The 16,611-nt window shown below is 49.9% G+C and overlaps 7 protein-coding genes across 7 annotated transcripts; 2 read left to right on the forward strand and 5 right to left on the reverse strand.

The window, feature by feature from the left end:
* Positions 1-60: 60 nt before the first annotated feature.
* Positions 61-1,445, reverse strand: N7509_009225 (phosphatidyl synthase; the record flags this gene model as incomplete). Its single annotated transcript, XM_056633862.1, has 2 exons — positions 61-1,006; positions 1,072-1,445. 2 exons carry the CDS (start codon positions 1,443-1,445, stop codon positions 61-63), a joined length of 1,320 nt encoding a protein of 439 aa, XP_056484482.1.
* A 1,351-nt stretch (positions 1,446-2,796) lies between these two features.
* Positions 2,797-4,734, reverse strand: N7509_009226 (uncharacterized protein; the record flags this gene model as incomplete). Its single annotated transcript, XM_056633863.1, has 1 exon — positions 2,797-4,734. One exon carries the CDS (start codon positions 4,732-4,734, stop codon positions 2,797-2,799), a length of 1,938 nt encoding a protein of 645 aa, XP_056484483.1.
* Positions 4,735-6,286: 1,552 nt separating this feature from the next.
* N7509_009227 (YqaE/Pmp3 family membrane protein) lies at positions 6,287-6,674 on the reverse strand (the record flags this gene model as incomplete). Its single annotated transcript, XM_056633864.1, has 2 exons — positions 6,287-6,506; positions 6,658-6,674. 2 exons carry the CDS (start codon positions 6,672-6,674, stop codon positions 6,287-6,289), a joined length of 237 nt encoding a protein of 78 aa, XP_056484484.1.
* Positions 6,675-7,871: 1,197 nt separating this feature from the next.
* On the reverse strand, positions 7,872-9,462 carry N7509_009228 (fungal specific transcription factor domain-containing protein; the record flags this gene model as incomplete). Its single annotated transcript, XM_056633865.1, has 2 exons — positions 7,872-8,961; positions 9,014-9,462. The coding sequence occupies 2 exons, from the start codon at positions 9,460-9,462 to the stop codon at positions 7,872-7,874; spliced, it is 1,539 nt and encodes a 512-aa protein (XP_056484485.1).
* Positions 9,463-10,617: 1,155 nt separating this feature from the next.
* N7509_009229 (uncharacterized protein) lies at positions 10,618-12,199 on the forward strand (the record flags this gene model as incomplete). Its single annotated transcript, XM_056633866.1, has 3 exons — positions 10,618-10,752; positions 10,804-11,116; positions 11,169-12,199. The coding sequence occupies 3 exons, from the start codon at positions 10,618-10,620 to the stop codon at positions 12,197-12,199; spliced, it is 1,479 nt and encodes a 492-aa protein (XP_056484486.1).
* Positions 12,200-12,640: 441 nt separating this feature from the next.
* Positions 12,641-13,592, forward strand: N7509_009230 (H(+)-transporting V0 sector ATPase subunit c; the record flags this gene model as incomplete). Its single annotated transcript, XM_056633867.1, has 6 exons — positions 12,641-12,657; positions 12,786-12,798; positions 12,935-13,064; positions 13,146-13,302; positions 13,365-13,468; positions 13,534-13,592. 6 exons carry the CDS (start codon positions 12,641-12,643, stop codon positions 13,590-13,592), a joined length of 480 nt encoding a protein of 159 aa, XP_056484487.1.
* A 1,174-nt stretch (positions 13,593-14,766) lies between these two features.
* Positions 14,767-15,979, reverse strand: N7509_009231 (mitochondrial 37S ribosomal protein mS38; the record flags this gene model as incomplete). The annotated part of the gene is made up of 2 exons (XM_056633868.1): positions 14,767-15,479; positions 15,541-15,979. The coding sequence occupies 2 exons, from the start codon at positions 15,977-15,979 to the stop codon at positions 14,767-14,769; spliced, it is 1,152 nt and encodes a 383-aa protein (XP_056484488.1).
* Positions 15,980-16,611: the final 632 nt, after the last annotated feature.

A 16,611-nucleotide genomic window follows, 5' to 3' on the forward strand; every position in this document is an offset into this window, starting at 1 on the left:
CATATTTGATCAAGATAACTCGATTGTAAGACACAGAATATCGAAGGGTCTAGGAAGGGCCTAGTTTTGCAACCCCTCTCTCTTCTTTTGTATGTTCTGAATTGTAGTGCCACTGTTGATAGACTTTTGTTGCTCGCGTTCAATTGCGAATTTGATGGCATCGTAGACATTGTCGCAGATTTTGCGAGGTGGGTAGCGAGGAATGGTCTTATCCTGCCAGACACCAGTTTTGACAAGGATCGAATACCAATCAATCTCACTTTTATTGTTGAATTCATTGGTGCCTCGAATATCCGACTCGGGGGTGTCTCCGATGAAGTATACCGTTGAAGGAGGCTTATCAATGCCATGAGAGTCCTGACGCCAGTCTTGGAGGAGTTTAGTGGCAAACGTGAAGGTGCTCATTTGGGGCTTGCCGAAAGCAAAGGTATTCAAATCCTTGCCCGTTATAGCATTGTACACGGCTTCCAGCGAAGTCTTCAGGGCACCCATGCCGATACGCGAGTGTTCATGGGATGTGGACCAAATCACATCATTGTGAGAAAAGAAGCATGGTGGGCCTTCGTTGAAGACCTCCGAGCGAGTGCCCAGCTTGCCTTCCACGGTCATGAGGATGTCCAGGATAATCTGCTGGTCTCCAGCCCAATCACGACTATCGGCAAAGACAAAGATGGCTTCAATTTGGGTGTTTTCCAGATCTATCTTGCGCGAATTCTCATTCTCTTCGTCTGTAAGTCTGCGCCAAGGCGTGGTATCGTTCCGTGTTTTGATGATGTCTCCGGGGGTAATGACATTCTTGAATCCATATCCCTCGGCGACGCCGCGACACTTTTCGCCCTCGCCACCAACGACTAGAACGGTGTTGTACTGTTCCGCCATTTCGCGCATGGGCGTATGGCCGCAAATGAATTGGCCAGGGCAGATCTCCATTTCGAGTTGGCGACTGAGATCCGCGCATCGTTCCTCCTCTGACTTGCCGCCGCCGTTTGTAAGGAAAACGTATGGTCTGTTTCAATTGTAAATTAATATTTGTTGCTATCGAGCTAAGGCAAGGGAAGCTAGTGAACTCACACTTTCACCCCGTACGGATTCTCGCCATTGATATACTTCATGGCCTGGACGGCCTCCGGGATGGGCTGACCACCCCGAACCAAGACGCCATCAATGTCGAATGCGAACGCAAAGTCGCTGCTTGTTACCGTTGACGGTGTTGACAAGGGCGTGGTCACTTGGGAAGAGTCTCCCTCGTATGAAGAGGTGGCATCAGAGCTAACGGGATCGGTCACCATTGTGTTGTTGGGATTGAATTCAAAGTTGCGACTCGGGTCTATTAAGTGTTTTGGAGGAGCTATGACGTTGAGGCCCCCATAAAGGTCGGCCCGATCGGCGTCTAGGCTTGAATCTCGGCGGAGCCTCTGGGACTCGAATGCATCGGCCGTAGGCATGTTGAAAGGGAGAAAGAAACAAGGAATAAGTGGGTCAATTAGAGCGGGTCTGGGGCACTGTGACGATCACCGCCAGCGATATGTACGGAGTACAATCGCTTCGATCCTCAGTCTATTTATGATGACGATGCCGGAGGTGTTCTTTCGCTACCCTGAGAGTAGCTTTGAAGGTTCGACTAAGCGTCGTTCTTGGTGGCTGATGTGCAGACTGCTCGCAGGAGGCTTGAACAGATGGGCGCAAATCGTGACGAAAGTCAGTTAGACTGATGGAGCATGTGGGGGGTGCCAGGCCATTAATATAGCCTTCTAAGGCCAAGCAGAGTCGTGTAGCAGAGGATCATACCGCTGGCTGCATCCTGGGGGGACCCACTCCATGTGTTCAGACCCCAGCGTCATTATCCGGATAACGACTCTCGAGGGACAACACCGTGCGTGTCTCTATGGTCCACAATACGGCGTGCCCTGGATGCAAGAGAAAAGAGAACCAAGCGTCTCCAAGTGCGAGACTGCGGAGTAGAGTGCACCGAGTGGTAAAGTTAAGTCAATCTCATGAGGAGGGCAATGATGGGCCTCGCCATAATTATTCCAAACCAGACTATAGTGTTACCATACTACGATACCCGTAGAGTGCTCACGATTCGGTTCACAAGGTACGCCAGGCCACTAGAGGCGCCCAAACATCACTCATTTTCCATCACTAACCCGTACAGAGTATCCCGAGTTTGCAGCGGTAACAAATCATGGAAGGCTGCATCAACCCCTTGACGTCATGCAGTCACCACGTTGGCTGACCTAACAGCCCCAGGAACTAAAGTATTGGATGAAACACTTGTACTATTAAGAGTTCGGGCCAGTAATCTAGGGAGAAGCCAAGATCGAACTCCACCCAAAGAAAAGCATCAAGTGAACTCCGTCTGAGTGGTTGATTATTGTGGTCGACGGCTCGAAGCGGCATGTGGCGTTGCCAACCAGAACATCGAAATACCACCATTCCCGTCATTACAACCACCCACCAAATCTGGAATAAAGACCACTTGCAGGTCTCCGGGAGATTATCCATGGTCGGTTTGAATCTAGTATATAGCAATTTTTGTTTAGAAGCCGACGGCAACGAATAGTAACTTGAAGTAGTACTGGCAGTGGGGAAACAGAGAGGAAAACCTTCCTCTCGCTATAGTTGCCTTACTGTTTCGACCTACAAGCCTGAACAATAGAACTTAAGATTAAACGCTGTTCAACAGCAGAAATAGTTTCATATTTCACAGTATATAAATGGCTTTGTACTAAAACAATCCAAATCTAATTTACAAGAGAAAGGGTAAATAAGGTTACAGGACAATAGAAAGGGGTCTCAATCAACCCTCAGTATCAAATCAGTTCCTCTTTTCGACGGTGTCAAATTCCTTCCCGTTGGCGATGGCCCCTGTGGCATGCCTGGAGGCTGCTTCTTCGGACTGGACGGGTATAAGACCACTCCAGGACATCTTTCAGATGGATAAGGTAGCTCCGGTGAAGCTTGTGGAGGTGATGCATTGGTACGGCCACGCTGAAGCCAAAGATCTTCTGGGCCCCAGGGCGCACTTCCCTCGCTTGGTGGACGTGGGCGAGGACTGCTCCGAACATGAACGCGCTTGATATCATCACCACGAACGATACGCGGCCGCGAGACAATCTCGGCGGGGGGCGCAAGTGTTGCGGTGCCTGGTGATGGTTTTCGAGCTATGGGTTCTGGCCTTCCCGGTGTTGTGAGGAGAGTATTTGATGTTGTGTCTTGGGAACAATCAGAGCTATAGTTCTGGGTGCCGCTGCTATTTGAGGTATAGGAGGCTCGCTGTGTGTTTTTTGGGTTATAGAGCGGTGCTGGGGTTCTTCCCCTGGGCTCGGGGTTTACACCGAGAGGGTATCGAGAGTGAGCGTCGTCGTGGGTATTTAGCTGGGGGCCTGCAGGGGCACGACGGAATCTATCTGCCGGGAAGCCATCTTTCAGAGCTCGAGGATTGGCCGGCAATCCTGGCATAAGGCGTGGAGACCCTGGTTTTTGAGTCATGTTGGGCTTTTGATATGCCGCTGTAACGATGCTGGGCATTTGACTCTCTTCCTCTTCTTCGAACAGGGTCTCTCCACTGGTTGGTCGGTGGCTCCATTTTAGAGGTTTGGGATATAGCCCAGGCCCTTGGTTAGGTATTGTGTCTGGGAATGGGGCTTGTGATGTCTGTGATCGGGGTGAATCTGCCCAGTCCGAAGCAGAGCTAACAGCAAATCCTATACGTTCTCGCTTCCTTTGCCCCACCTGTTCCCAGGAAGAAGCAGTTGGGAAGGCCGCAAATGTCGGTGGATATTGTGATCCTGGTCGGAAGCTACGCTGAGGCTCTGAAATTTCTGGCTGCCTGGCAGAAGTGTTGAACGAGGAAGGCCCGGGTCCAGGGCCAGGATCTGGTGTGGATCGTCGGGAAGATGCCTCTGAGAACCCCGGAGGCTCAGTCATGGTGCCTCCAATTTCAAAGAAATCCGAGTCCGGCTCGGAAGAGTTTCGCCGCTGTTGTCGCCATCGCTTGCACCAGAAAAATACGGCGACGGCGATTAAGAAAGATCCAGCCACGCCTGATGCAACCGAGACACCGATTACCGTTCCAGCGCTAACTCCGTGATGACCTCCATTGTCATCTGACTCGGATGTATTAGTGGGTGTAGGTGACGTTTGCGTCTGGCTGGGACTTGAAGAGTGTTCCAAGCTGGTGGTTTTTGGCGTCGAATCCAAATCTGGATCTGAGGTTGAGGTTGATGTCACTTTCGACTCTGATTTTGAAGTCGTTGGATCAAATGTAGTGATCCCCGGGGCTTCGCTCGCGGGATTTGAGATTGGGCTATCTTTATTCGTTGTTGTTGTCGTTGGTTGGGTCTTTGTGGTGGTCTTTTTAGGGAACGTGGTTGCTGTGATCGTGGCATGGGTTTCTGAAATAGCACCGGGCACCGAGTCACAGATTTGATAGGCATTGGCGTCCTTCATCGTCTTATCATCGCACAGGGCATATGTACAGCTCAAAGCCGCCTCCCCCAATGTCAGCCCACTGGGGGTTTTGTGCCGACATAGACATTTTATATTTGTCGAGTCCGGGCATTCGCTCTCCGTATATTGCGCATCGATGAAGTTGCTCACGCAAGTTCGGGCGCAATCCGGAACCATGTCCCAAAGTGAAGAGTCATCGCTTGCGGAATTCGAATTATCTGCTGAGACCAAGGCGACTAAAAGAAGGCCCACGAGGAGGATGTGGATTAAATGGACGATCATGCTGTGGCAACTCTGCACTTGTAAGGAATGGATGGGTGATGATTTTGCCAGTGCTTCGCAAGGAGCGTACCTCTACTGATAATACATGGGAGTGACTACCCTCGAATCCATATGTTCTTCGAGGTTACCATCATCGGCCGATACGTGTATGTAGTTGTTCGAGAGCAATTCGATTCAGTCTTTGGAAAACTGACCAAAGGTATGATGACACCAAGAAGTCAAAGAGAAGAGAAAAGGTAAGAAAAGCCACCTGCTCCCTCCAAGAGCGGCCATGGCTTGATTAAAACCAAAACACCAAAACCTCGCGCATCGCGAATTTACGCGCGAGGCAACATAACCTCGCTATGACGCTGATCGGCTGCCCGAGGAACCAAACAGGTTGGGTTCGACGTGGTTCTGAAACACAGATGATGAGGCGGAGCATCTGTAGGCGCCCTGGTGAAACGAAATAACATCGGCCCCCTAGGGCTTGTTGAATTTTGGCGAATGATGGGGAGGTGAAGCGCTGTACTCTTTGGCTGCTGGTTGGATGATGCAGCTGTAAGCGCCGAGGGGTACGCGCCGGGGCACAATGGGGGCGCTTCCAGGTCAGCGCGAATGAGCCAACGCCGTGGGCGGTGTTTCAGGTTTCCTCAACCCTCTTTTAATCGATCGATTATGCTCTGCTAATCATTTTGGGGGCTAGAAGTTGCGGCGAAAGATTGAATTGAAAGCATTTATATCGGGGGAAGATCTTCCCTGTATTTTAGTTACCCGAGACTTCTAGAAAGCGCCAGAGCCTCTTGAAATGGAACATGAACGTTTCCTAAACCCAACGAGCCGCGTAGTCCTGTCAGCATGGAGTATGAACGGCCATCCCACGCATGGGGGACTGGCTACCCTTTTCCGGGGCAGATGTTGCAGATGGCAAATTCCCTTGGTGGCCCCCAGCCGCCTCATCCGATAGGATCGCCCGCCATCCTAGGATACTTCGCATTCTCCAGAAGGTCAAGTCGCCTATCAACTAATACGTACTACTAACCTACTGTCGATGACTTCGAGGAAATATGTAGTGAAGCGATATTCAGACAATTGCCATTCCCATCGTAAAAATAACTAGAGCGCGCGGATAAGACGCGAGACAAGCCCGCAGGTCCTTAACACTATGAGGAGGTATCACTTGACATAAAAAAAAACAGAAAAAAGAACAGAACTCGTGAGATGGAAGCAAAGAGCATCGAACAAAGAAATACATAGGAGATTCCGACGATATGCAACATCGCCCGAAATTAGGGAAATTATGGACATCTTCGATGCCAAGTAGTGCAGGGTGAATAGCTGCATGAGGCTAGGCGAATCCGGACCTCTGCGGAAGCATATTGGCGCCGGCACTCAAAGAAATCCGCTCCGTTACACTCGTGAGCCGAATCAGACGTGGCAAGCAAGATAGCAAGTGGGCCTGTTGAGCAAGGTTATCTTTCCCTGCCGGGAGGGTCGGAAAGAGCGCATTCGAAGGGCGGCGACGCGGGATTGTCAGAATGAACGGGGTCGCTAGTATTTGAAGATGATGTACCTAAGGAATAGGGTTAGCGAGCTGCGATCCAGGGGATAAGGGGATGACGATGATCTCCAATGAGGAGAAAAAGTGGAGTACATACAGAGCGTGGATAATACCAGGGACCCAACCCAGAATGGTCAAACAGATGTTGATCAGCAGGTCGGCACCACAGCCGCGCTCCAGGAAGACACCCAGAGGGGGCAGGATGATGGCAAAGATGATTTTGCAGATATCACTATGGAGAGTCAGCAATGGTGGTCATGGTCATATGGTCATATGGTCCGATTGGAAGTGTGACGAGTGCAGTCAGATTACCCAAGCTAACCTCTACTCGGGAAAACGCCAAAAAAAGGGTGCACAGGGAGAAAAGAGTATGGGGGACTCACGAAGCAGTGAAAGGCATGATGGCGGTGTTTTCCTAGGAATCGGGAAATCGAAAGGTAGTAGAGAGATCAAGAGCTCAAGAGATCGAGGGAGAGAGGGAAAGTCAGAATCAAGAGAGGAATGGGAACAAGGCAGGAGCAGCAGACTGGCTCTTTTAAAAGGCAGGGAAGGAGCTCCCGACTATGTTGCGTCATTGACCGCCACCCTGTGGCTCAGTTTGATGTACCTGCCACAGTTGTCTGTGATTGGCTGATAGACCCTGTAGAGTACTGCGACTCTGGCTGCCTGTGGCTGTGCACCTTCTCTAGTACGTACTTTCACTTTCACTTCCACTTTCTGTGTAATTGCGATGGGCGTTAGGTTCCTGGTTGGCAGTCATCACATCTTTCAAACCCTGCCAGCCCTCCTCTTCCTCCAGGGTTATCACTGCAGGATCCGCTGCACCCTGCAGCCGTCTCCAATCATTTCCGGTCTCGGCCCTGGATCTTCATTCCCAACCGCCCCATCCCAACCGCCCGTTTCCTCGTTGCCTGGCAAGAAGCTTGGCATTGGCCTAACGTGGCTGGGGAACTCGGTTCGGTGTGACACCAATCTGCTTCAGAAAGATCTCCAGATACATGCATAGCATGATACTTTACCTCCCATGCAGAGTACATTCTATGTACTCAATGTCATCTGAGGAGGGTCCAAGTACCGGGTCCTCCTCATGACCATGTACTCCATATACATATGAATAAATACATGCATACATACTGTACTCCGAACACAGCACGTACATACAATGTACTAGTCTGGAATCCTTGATTCCTAGCGATTCTCGGGAGAACACACTCGTCACTGTGGCGCTTGTTCAACGACCAGCCCTACACGCCCTATCCCCTTGCCTCCCCCCACTTGCCAAGGTGATGCCCAAGCCTCCTGGTACCATTGGTCACTCATGACTTCACTCATCGCTTGGCTAGTTCGAGTCCTGTCTTCGTGCGACATAAGTTGTGGCTGAATCTTAATTTCACAAAGCAGGTTCCTGTACGGAGTACTCCGTACATTTCACTACTGACGCAAGTTGAGTGACCTGAAGAATCTCGGCCTCGGAATCGGCTTTCTAATTTTGGGTTGGGGGGGCAACAAACTCACGCCTACCCCGTAAATAACTTACTAGTAGCTAGGTCGAAAGGGGATTGTGTTCTCAATTTAGAATCTGAACTTGTCCGCCTATTTAGTATGCGTCCAGCTGCGGGTTGAAATCAACGTCCTCCAGTAATGAGCTCCACTGTGGAACGTCCAGCTCTGGCGCAACAGCCACAAATTCCGACCAGAGCTGCTCCCAACCTTCCTGGTCCAAGTCATTAACCATGCCGAGGTCCAAACCTTCATCCACCGCCATCGTGGAACCAGGCTGTACACTGATCCCGTCTCCACCACCCTCGTGAGTTGTCGACGATTCGCCAAGTCGGGCGGGCGCTTGGCCTGTCTCGGCGAATACACCACTTTGCACCACACGGGACCCTGCGCCAGAAGTCTGTGGCCGAGTTTTGTGGAGGGTCGACATGAGCGTCTGCAAATTCTTTTGGATTCCTTCCATGAGATAATTTGATTCTTGCTTCGACTGCTCCAATGTCTGATACGCCGCAAGTACTTTTGTTTTGCGAGCCTCGGCGTCGGGTGCGTGGGGGTTGAACGAGACGTCCATGGCCAGAATTAGCGCCGCGAAAAACACGTGGTGCATGACAATCCAGAAACGCGATGGGCTGAGTCCAACCCCAACTGCAATTTCGTCCATCAAGCGTCGCAGCTCCAGGACTTTCTGCGCGGATCGAATACAACTTGTGTGAGAGTAGGCGTATTTCGGGTTGGTTATTCCTTCAAGATGATATGGCCTGTGGAGTCGGCAGAGGCGCGTATGGAGACTGAAATGAATAGAGACCCGTTGCCAGGCAATGTATGGTCGTTCTTTGCATATTTGTCGGCTTTGCTCGATGCTGGCCGTGTCAAGCTTGAAGAAGAAGGGGAGATCGTCCATATGCTTCTGGTACTTGGCATCTAGCCCCAAGATGGTCTCATAATCGCACTCCTGGGAGTCCAACATAATGGACGGCAAGGCATCAATAACATCACGGCAAAGTTCAGATCCCTGGACTCGGGCAAAAAATGCCGACATGGCCGTAGGAACAGACAAGGGGAATTCCTGCTGAACTCCCGATGCTGTTATCAATTCATCATCCGTATTGCTGGGTAAATTCACATTCATGTGCTTAGACTGGAAAGTGTATGCACCCTCTTGGGGACCACCGGAGAATGAGAGAAGCCTTTCGGGATCAGCATGCTTGCAATGGCAGGGTTCTATGAATGGTGACTTACCAGTCAGATGCAACCATATTCCACCAAGCACGCCTCTGAACCTCAACATCTATCATATCGCATCCTTTAATTCGTCGCTCTTCGCGAGCTTTAGCGGTATCTAAACGATGTATTTGCAGATCTCGCGACATTAACAAACACCGGTGTCGAATGAGATGCACTTTGATGGGGAACCCATCGGTATTCATGAGCAAATGTCCGAGGATTCCCATACCAACAAGAGATGTAGTGGATGGTTGAATTATTTGATCGGGATGTTCAAGTATTGCAAGTGCAGTGCGGGCATAAGCCATGAAAGCCGCCTTCACCCCGGCCTTCGTAGTAGTCAATTTTTCAAGAAGTCGAGGCGTCCAAATGAGTGCCGAGCCGGCAAAAATGCCAAAGACCAACAGTAAGTCAGATGCAGGGGGCTCTTCGCCTTCGAGCATGCATTGGTAAGTTTTCTCCATAAGTGTTCGGGCAGTGGGAATGTGCAAAACTCCAAAGGTCGGCTGCAATGTGGTTGCGAAATGGTCAAATAATTCATTGGCTTGATGAAAAGGAGGTAGTCGTCTTGTTATATCATATATACTTAGACCTCGTTCTTCTGTATTCCAAGTAGAGAGTAGATGAGCACTGAAAGGAGTGACATAGTGGGAGCCAAAAGTCTAAAGTACTAGGTGTCAATATTTTGCAATACTGAAGGTTTGAAAGTGCTAGGAATCTTACCGGATTTTCCGTGGCTCCAATTGAAGCTGGACTTTGAAGAGTGTTGAAGAACTCTTGAGCTGTACCTGGTCTTCTGGAAACTGATTCCTCCAGTCTGCGAATTCGATGTAGGAGTTCGTCGGAATTACTTGAGGAATCAGCGAACGGAATCACGGATCTATCAATAGGTGGAAAGAACTTACTGGGCAGAGGGCTTTAGTTGAGGCATATGCTCTTCTGTATGATTGATCTCACAAGAAGTGGACCTTTGCGGTGCATCTAAGCAAACCGCCACATGTGAACGGGCCCCGGAGTATTCGCATGGAATGCGCCTTTGGACACAATTGGAACATGGCTGAGCACGGTCGCACCGACGTTTCTTCTCACGGCATGCAAAACATGATAAAGTTGGCTGAGACCATCGACCAACCGTCGTGATTGGGATACCTTTATTGTCACGCTTCATTTTGTTGCCAGCATGGAAAACCGCGGACGTCCGCGGAGGCTCAGCTTATATAGTATCAAAGAGCCCCCTCCACCCTCACTTCCAGAGAACTTGTTGGAGCCCCAATTGTGAACTGAAAATTCCAGCGTGATAATTGGCTCTATGAGACGACATCCATTCAGATGTGAAGACAAAACATAAATGAGAATGCGCTATCCGCGGAGGTCCGCGGACCACCTTGCCTAATTATAATTAGGTCAGACTATCTGTACCATAGTACATGTATAATACCCGAGTCTATATACATAGTGTATATGTATTACCGAAGATTTTACCCTCCCGAATTCCAGCTCCGCGGCGATTGTCCTCAATCTTAACTCACAGCGCCCGCCACGTTCACTTGCAGTAATGTCCTATTACCAGTGATCTTTGGCATGCTATAACAAGATACATGTCTTTCCGATTAAATCCGATGGCACCACGCCTGGCGTGCAGCTCACCCCGAGCTCTGTCAAGGTCAATTTGCGCGAACAGATGGATTGCGACAAAGAGCTTCGGTGACGCGCCTTTCGCCCATACCTGGCTCACAAAAACACCAGAAACAATTGTACGCTAATCAAATTCTGTCTTCTTGGGGAAATCTAACCGTTGAGTTAAGACGACAGACGATATCCTGTCAAGCCTTTCTTTCTCGCCCGCCAAAGACACCACTCCCCTTCTCCTTGTTACTCCCAAATTCGCACACTGGCTCGACCCGACCGATGAATTCCTCCCGAAACTGCTTGGTCGATTGTATACCGGCTCGGATCCTATATATGCCGTTGCAGCTATCGTCGACAAACTCCCAAACATATCCGCATTTCCCATGGCACCCTCTCAGACAAGCGCCGCTTTTGAAGGCGCAGAGCCTGAAGGACTGTCTCTACTTGTTGTACCGCAGCTCAATGTACAAGGGAAAGCTGCACCTCCTCGTCGCTTCGGGGGGGCCTGCATTGGAGGAGACTGATCTTGGAATTTCGGTAGACGCCGCCGATCTCTCTACCCATCAAATTGGCTTGCGACTTGCGCATACCATATTCGTCAACGGCAAGGAATCGACGCTGCTTGGAATGCGCTGGACTTGGGATAAAACAGCGGGAGATAATGGAGCATTCGCCTTGAACGACTCTGTTGATTTGACAAACTGTATTGTCAAGACTTCGTCATCCGTTGCCGATATCCAATCTACATTGACATTGCCGCTTCATCCTGTCGGCCAGCGACGGAAAGTCATCTCAAGCATGGGTAACATCTTGCGACAAGTATCGAAATCCACAGACCCGGATTCGGTTGCACCTATGCCCGCCTCCACCGAGTTAGAGAAGGAGCTCCCCCGCTATATCTCCGAGAATAATATCGTCGACCAAAGGGTCTCTGTATGGGCTTTGATTGAGAAACCCACGGCGACTGTCTCATGCTCGCAACATGGCCTCTTGGAATCTGTTTCTCACGGGGGCAAATTACATCGAGTCATAAGCGGCGGAGGTGGATGGGGAAAGAAACAAGGACTGCTTTCTCTAGATCCAGAAATCGCCTTTCCTGGCACCGCTGGTAAGGTGGAGCTCGATCATTTAGATGATCTCTTCAGTCACAACACAAGCAAGGTGTCAGACCTGCCGCCGCCTTTCCTAGATGGTTTGGTTGGAGATGATCTCTCGATACTGTCGCAAGTCGCAACGGAAGGCGACTTCATCCAGTTCTACGTGTCAACGGAATCAACACCTTCCCCACAAGATGAGTCAAGGCAGAACAACGCGCCTTCAGACGCAATCTCTTACTGTTTTGGAATAGTGTCTGATGCCGAACAACTTGATACGCATCCAAACGAGAATAAAGCTCTTGCCTCGCTCCCAAATACCTTTGGAGCACTCTCAGAGAAAGGGATCACCTATTCTCGATCTATGCCTATGGACGAAGAGCAGCAGGAGACAACGGAATGGGGGTCTGGTCTCCATACGAAACTTGATATACCGGGATGTCAGGTCATTCTCAGTCCTGCAGTAGACTCTGAGTGAGGCTCTGCTAGGAAAATGTATATTAATTAGAAAAATCCTACTGTACAACAACGATAACAATAGACTCGGACAATTTGAAGTCCAAATGATCCCTTCATGGCTTGTGACTTGATATGATTGATCTCTCCATGCACTATAGTATCACGAAGGACATAACTTGAATACTCCATTTTCTTAACTAGAGCACAGAGTTGAGCCATTCTGTGATGATACTCTAGAAGAAACGGCAAAAGTGATGTATAGAATGAGTGGGGTGCCAACCTGGGAAAACACGTGACTACGGACCGGCGTGGCCTCTGACTGACCTCGTAGCACTCTCCATCCTCCCCGATTACCGCATCCTCCTTCACGGCTTGAGCTTGCACCAACCGGGTCTCCTATCATCAATCTCAAGCTTCGAGCTTTTCTTGATCACCTTTTTGGGTCACTTGCTCCGTCAAAATGGCCACTGAACTCTGGTGAGTCGTCCTGGAGTCGCCTTCAGCCCCCTAGGCTGCTTGACAGCTACCGAACCCCGGTCTGGCGTCGCATCTGTCAAGGAATTGCCTGCAATCGTGAATTATAGCTAACATGAACCTCAAAACAGCCCCGTCTATGCGGTGAGTCTATCTCCCTCGATAGACATCCTTGTTCCCGTTCCCGTCTACACCCCCGTGTTCCAGCCTCCCGATCCCCATCCATGATTACACTTGTCGAATTCGTCTTGGCCCTATGACTGACGTCTCCTCTTTCTAGCCCTTCTTCGGTGCGCTGGGCTGCACGTCCGCCATCGTCTTCACCTGCTTCGGTGCCGCCTATGGCACTGCCAAGGCTGGTGTCGGTGTCTGCAGCATGGCTGTCCTCCGCCCCGACCTGATCGTTAAGAGTACGTCGAGCTCAGAACCTGAAGCATCATCTAAGAGCAATGCTTCTCTTTTCTCTGAACAGCATTACTAATTCGCTACAGACATTGTCCCCATTGTCATGGCTGGTATCATTGGTATCTACGGTCTGGTCGTGTCCGTCCTGGTCGCCAACGACCTGACCCAGAAGCTCCCTCTGTACACTGGGTTCATTCAACTCGGTGCTGGTCTCGCTGTCGGTCTGGCCGGTCTTGCTGCTGGGTATGTATTCCTTTCTCAGATCTCCCGGGTCATTGGCTCGTTTATGCGCTAACACCGTCCAGTTTCGCTATTGGTATTGTCGGTGATGCTGGTGTGCGAGGAACTGCTCAGCAACCTCGCCTCTACGTCGGAATGATTCTGATTCTCATTTTCGCTGAAGTCCTGGGTAAGCTTGTGCCTCAACCATCTAGTCCTTGCCCTGTCATTCTAACTCGTCTCTCCTCAACACAGGTCTTTACGGCTTGATTGTCGCTCTGCTCATGAACTCCCGCTCAAAGGCCGTCTGCTAAGCAATAAGCGTATTTTCGCGCTCGGAAATTGGACCCTATACCTTTCCATCGTTTGGGATACGGGTTTACATACTTCGTTTTTCCGGCGTGCCTTTCCTCAACACCCCGACACACATAAAGCACGTCTTCCTGAACCGTGTTGGGTCCGAGGAAGGGATGTGATGCAGAAAAGGAAATGATTTCGGCTATGATAAATTCATTTTGTTTTGTGAAAGGGATATCTTCTCTTTGATCAAATGTGGTTTGTAGAGATCCGGGACCAACAAGCATTTGGTCCCGGAATAGGTGGAATGAGTTGGTAGATATCGGATTTGCTTATATTTGCATGAATGCGCGCTGGATATTGTACTTTACTTTTTACGGGGTCTTGCTGGTCTGGGATCAGATCTCCTCCCCCTTCTTCTCCTTTGGTGACAATTGCGAGGTTTCTCGCTTTTCCCGTTACTGCCCTCTATTTTGACCTCTCGGTTTCGTTCTTTCATGTGTCTTTTCTTTGGTTTGTCGGGGTTTTGTGTACTTGTCATGCCATCGCAACCCTAAACTTGTGCATTACGTATCAATTTCCCTTGAAAAATCCTGCTACTGTAGGAGAATAGCCATCCAAGTGCCCACTTGAAGAACTACTGAAGATACTGGTTTCAGGTTCTGCCTACTATCTTCAATACGAAGAAAGCACCGTAGCAAAAGATTTTCAATCGTCCAGATTGCGAGTTCAACGCCAAGCCATTGCTCTTGTCAAAAAGTCTTCATTGTCGTTCTAGCTACCTGTAGAGCGGTAGATTATAAGCCGACTAGAACAGCAAATAGCCGTTCAACAAATATCAAGACAGATCTATCGAGTATTCCGCGATGCATGCAGGCCAGCAGAATGCCCACATATTGGAAAAGCAACCATTGCACCGAAAAGGCCAAAACCAGAGATGGGGCGATGATTGGATATTTGGATAGAGTATGTAGGGTGGAAGAGGAGAGGAAACGAACAAGAAATCAGAAGAGAGAGAGAAGAAAAAGTGAAATATACGAAGTAACACAAAAGCAGGATATATGCCTTGGGCGAATAAGACAATACTACACCTCAACCCAAAGATGCAAGACGCAAGCCAGATATGCATCAAAGAGACCCATATAGGAGAATTAGGAAAGCAGAGAAGTAGAAAAGTGACTAAGGACGAGTCTAAGCCTTGTCGAGCTTGCGTCTAAGAGTGCGCGTCCTCCGCATCAGCTTCTTGAACTTATGCTTCTTCATCTTGACCTTGCGGCGTCGCTTAGTGCTGATGGCATGCATAGAGTTGTTGTGGCGAAGGCGCTCAACGTAGGTCATGCCGGCGGTGTCGCTCGGTGCGTCGATTGTGAGACCCTCGTGTTCACCGGCGGGCGCCTCCATGTCACCCCGGACGAAAGGACCAGTGGATGCCTCGTAGGTCTTGCGACCGTCAGCAGAGCGGGATTCCCGGATGGTCAGAACAGTCGAATATGTAGAAAGTTCCTCCTGGTTCTCTGCGTCGTACGCCTCCATAGACTCAACGTTGGCGTTCATATCCATAGGGACCGGAGGCGGGGGCGGGTGGAATGGGCGAAGACGGCGAGTGTACTCCTCCACGGTCATCTTGGGCTCCGGGCCATCGAGCATACGGAGCTCACCATCGGCATCGCTTGCGAAGCTGCGCTGGAGCTGGCCGAATTGGTCCTCCGATTCCATACCGTGCGCCATGCTCTCCATCGACTGGGCAGTGTTGGAGAGAGTGAAGATCACGTCCTCTGGATCATTCTTCATGAATTTCTTTGTAGAAAAGAGAGCTTCGAAAGCTTCGGAAGATGAGGTCGGGGGAACCGTAGTGGTCACGGAGATGGGCCGATGGATAGAGAAGAACGAAGCGACGTGGACATCTGCCGGAAAACGAGAGTGAGTAAGAATATAGTGACTACTTATTTTGCTCAAGGAACTTACCATGTGGCTGTCTGTGCTGTGTTGAAGGGACGCTCGGAAGGTTCGAAAATGCCGCATCCTGCTGGCCGTTCTTCGAGGCGTTGCGAGCGCCGTTTTCCTTTCCACGGCGGCGGGAAACCTTGCTTTTCTCACCAGAAGAGTTCACATTCTTCGCCGGAGTGGAGGTGTCCATGCGCCGAGGCCCATCGCTGGGCGGAACTGGAGGTTTGGAGGAAGACGAAGAGTAGCGGCGCTGGTGCACTCGGCGGGTGGCACCAAGGAGACCGGCTGAGGGCACAGTTTGGGCGGAACGAGCTATGCCAGACAAAGGCGTCCAAGCAGCCCGACTTAATGATGTCGACAACATGATTGACGTGAGACCCAGCAACTGGGAAGACAGTGACGGTGAGTCTGAATCGGAGGCGAAATCGTCGGGTCGGAAGTCGGCGTCTCTAATCATGCGGATCTTATGTAATCTAGACACCTGAGGCATTCAGAGTCACCACGTGCGGAACGCTTGATCAGCATTTCCTTCATCTTGACAATGTTAGAAGAGACAATGATGGTAATATCATTACAATGGTCCATGGAAGAGATTACGTATAAAATTTATTTTGGAAAAACGGTAGTCACAAATATATGCAGTGGTAGGAGTTGATTCAACGAACTAGAGTAGGAGAGCGTAAAGTGTGTAGTACAGTAAATCACCAAGCCGACCATACCAGTAAGGAGATACAAGTATAGACTTGATAAGTCATTCCAAGGTAAAGAAAATGGAAGGAAAATGTGATAATACAGACGCATCATTAGATAAATCAAATCCGCAGAGACAAAACAAATGGTATCATCCCGTGGGGTCGAGTACAGAGAGAAGAAAGAAATAGTACCGTCGCTGGAAATCGAAGCGTGGCATGAGCTAACGAAATCGAATGGGCTTTTGAATGCAACGTAACAGACCCAAGGATGTAGCAGAAAGCCAGCTACTCCTCTATCAAGACGCCTCGTGAAAGTAAAGAATGGAAAAAGAAAGATATGGTATGACAAGATTGCGGGGGCCAGAAGTAAAAATGGAGCCGCCGGAGAATGCAACAC

This window comes from Penicillium cosmopolitanum (genome assembly GCF_028827165.1).
Source record: "Penicillium cosmopolitanum strain IBT 29677 chromosome Unknown utg000009l:1.0-9042332.0:1.0-9050551.0, whole genome shotgun sequence".
Classification (NCBI taxonomy): Eukaryota; Fungi; Ascomycota; class Eurotiomycetes; order Eurotiales; family Aspergillaceae; genus Penicillium; species Penicillium cosmopolitanum.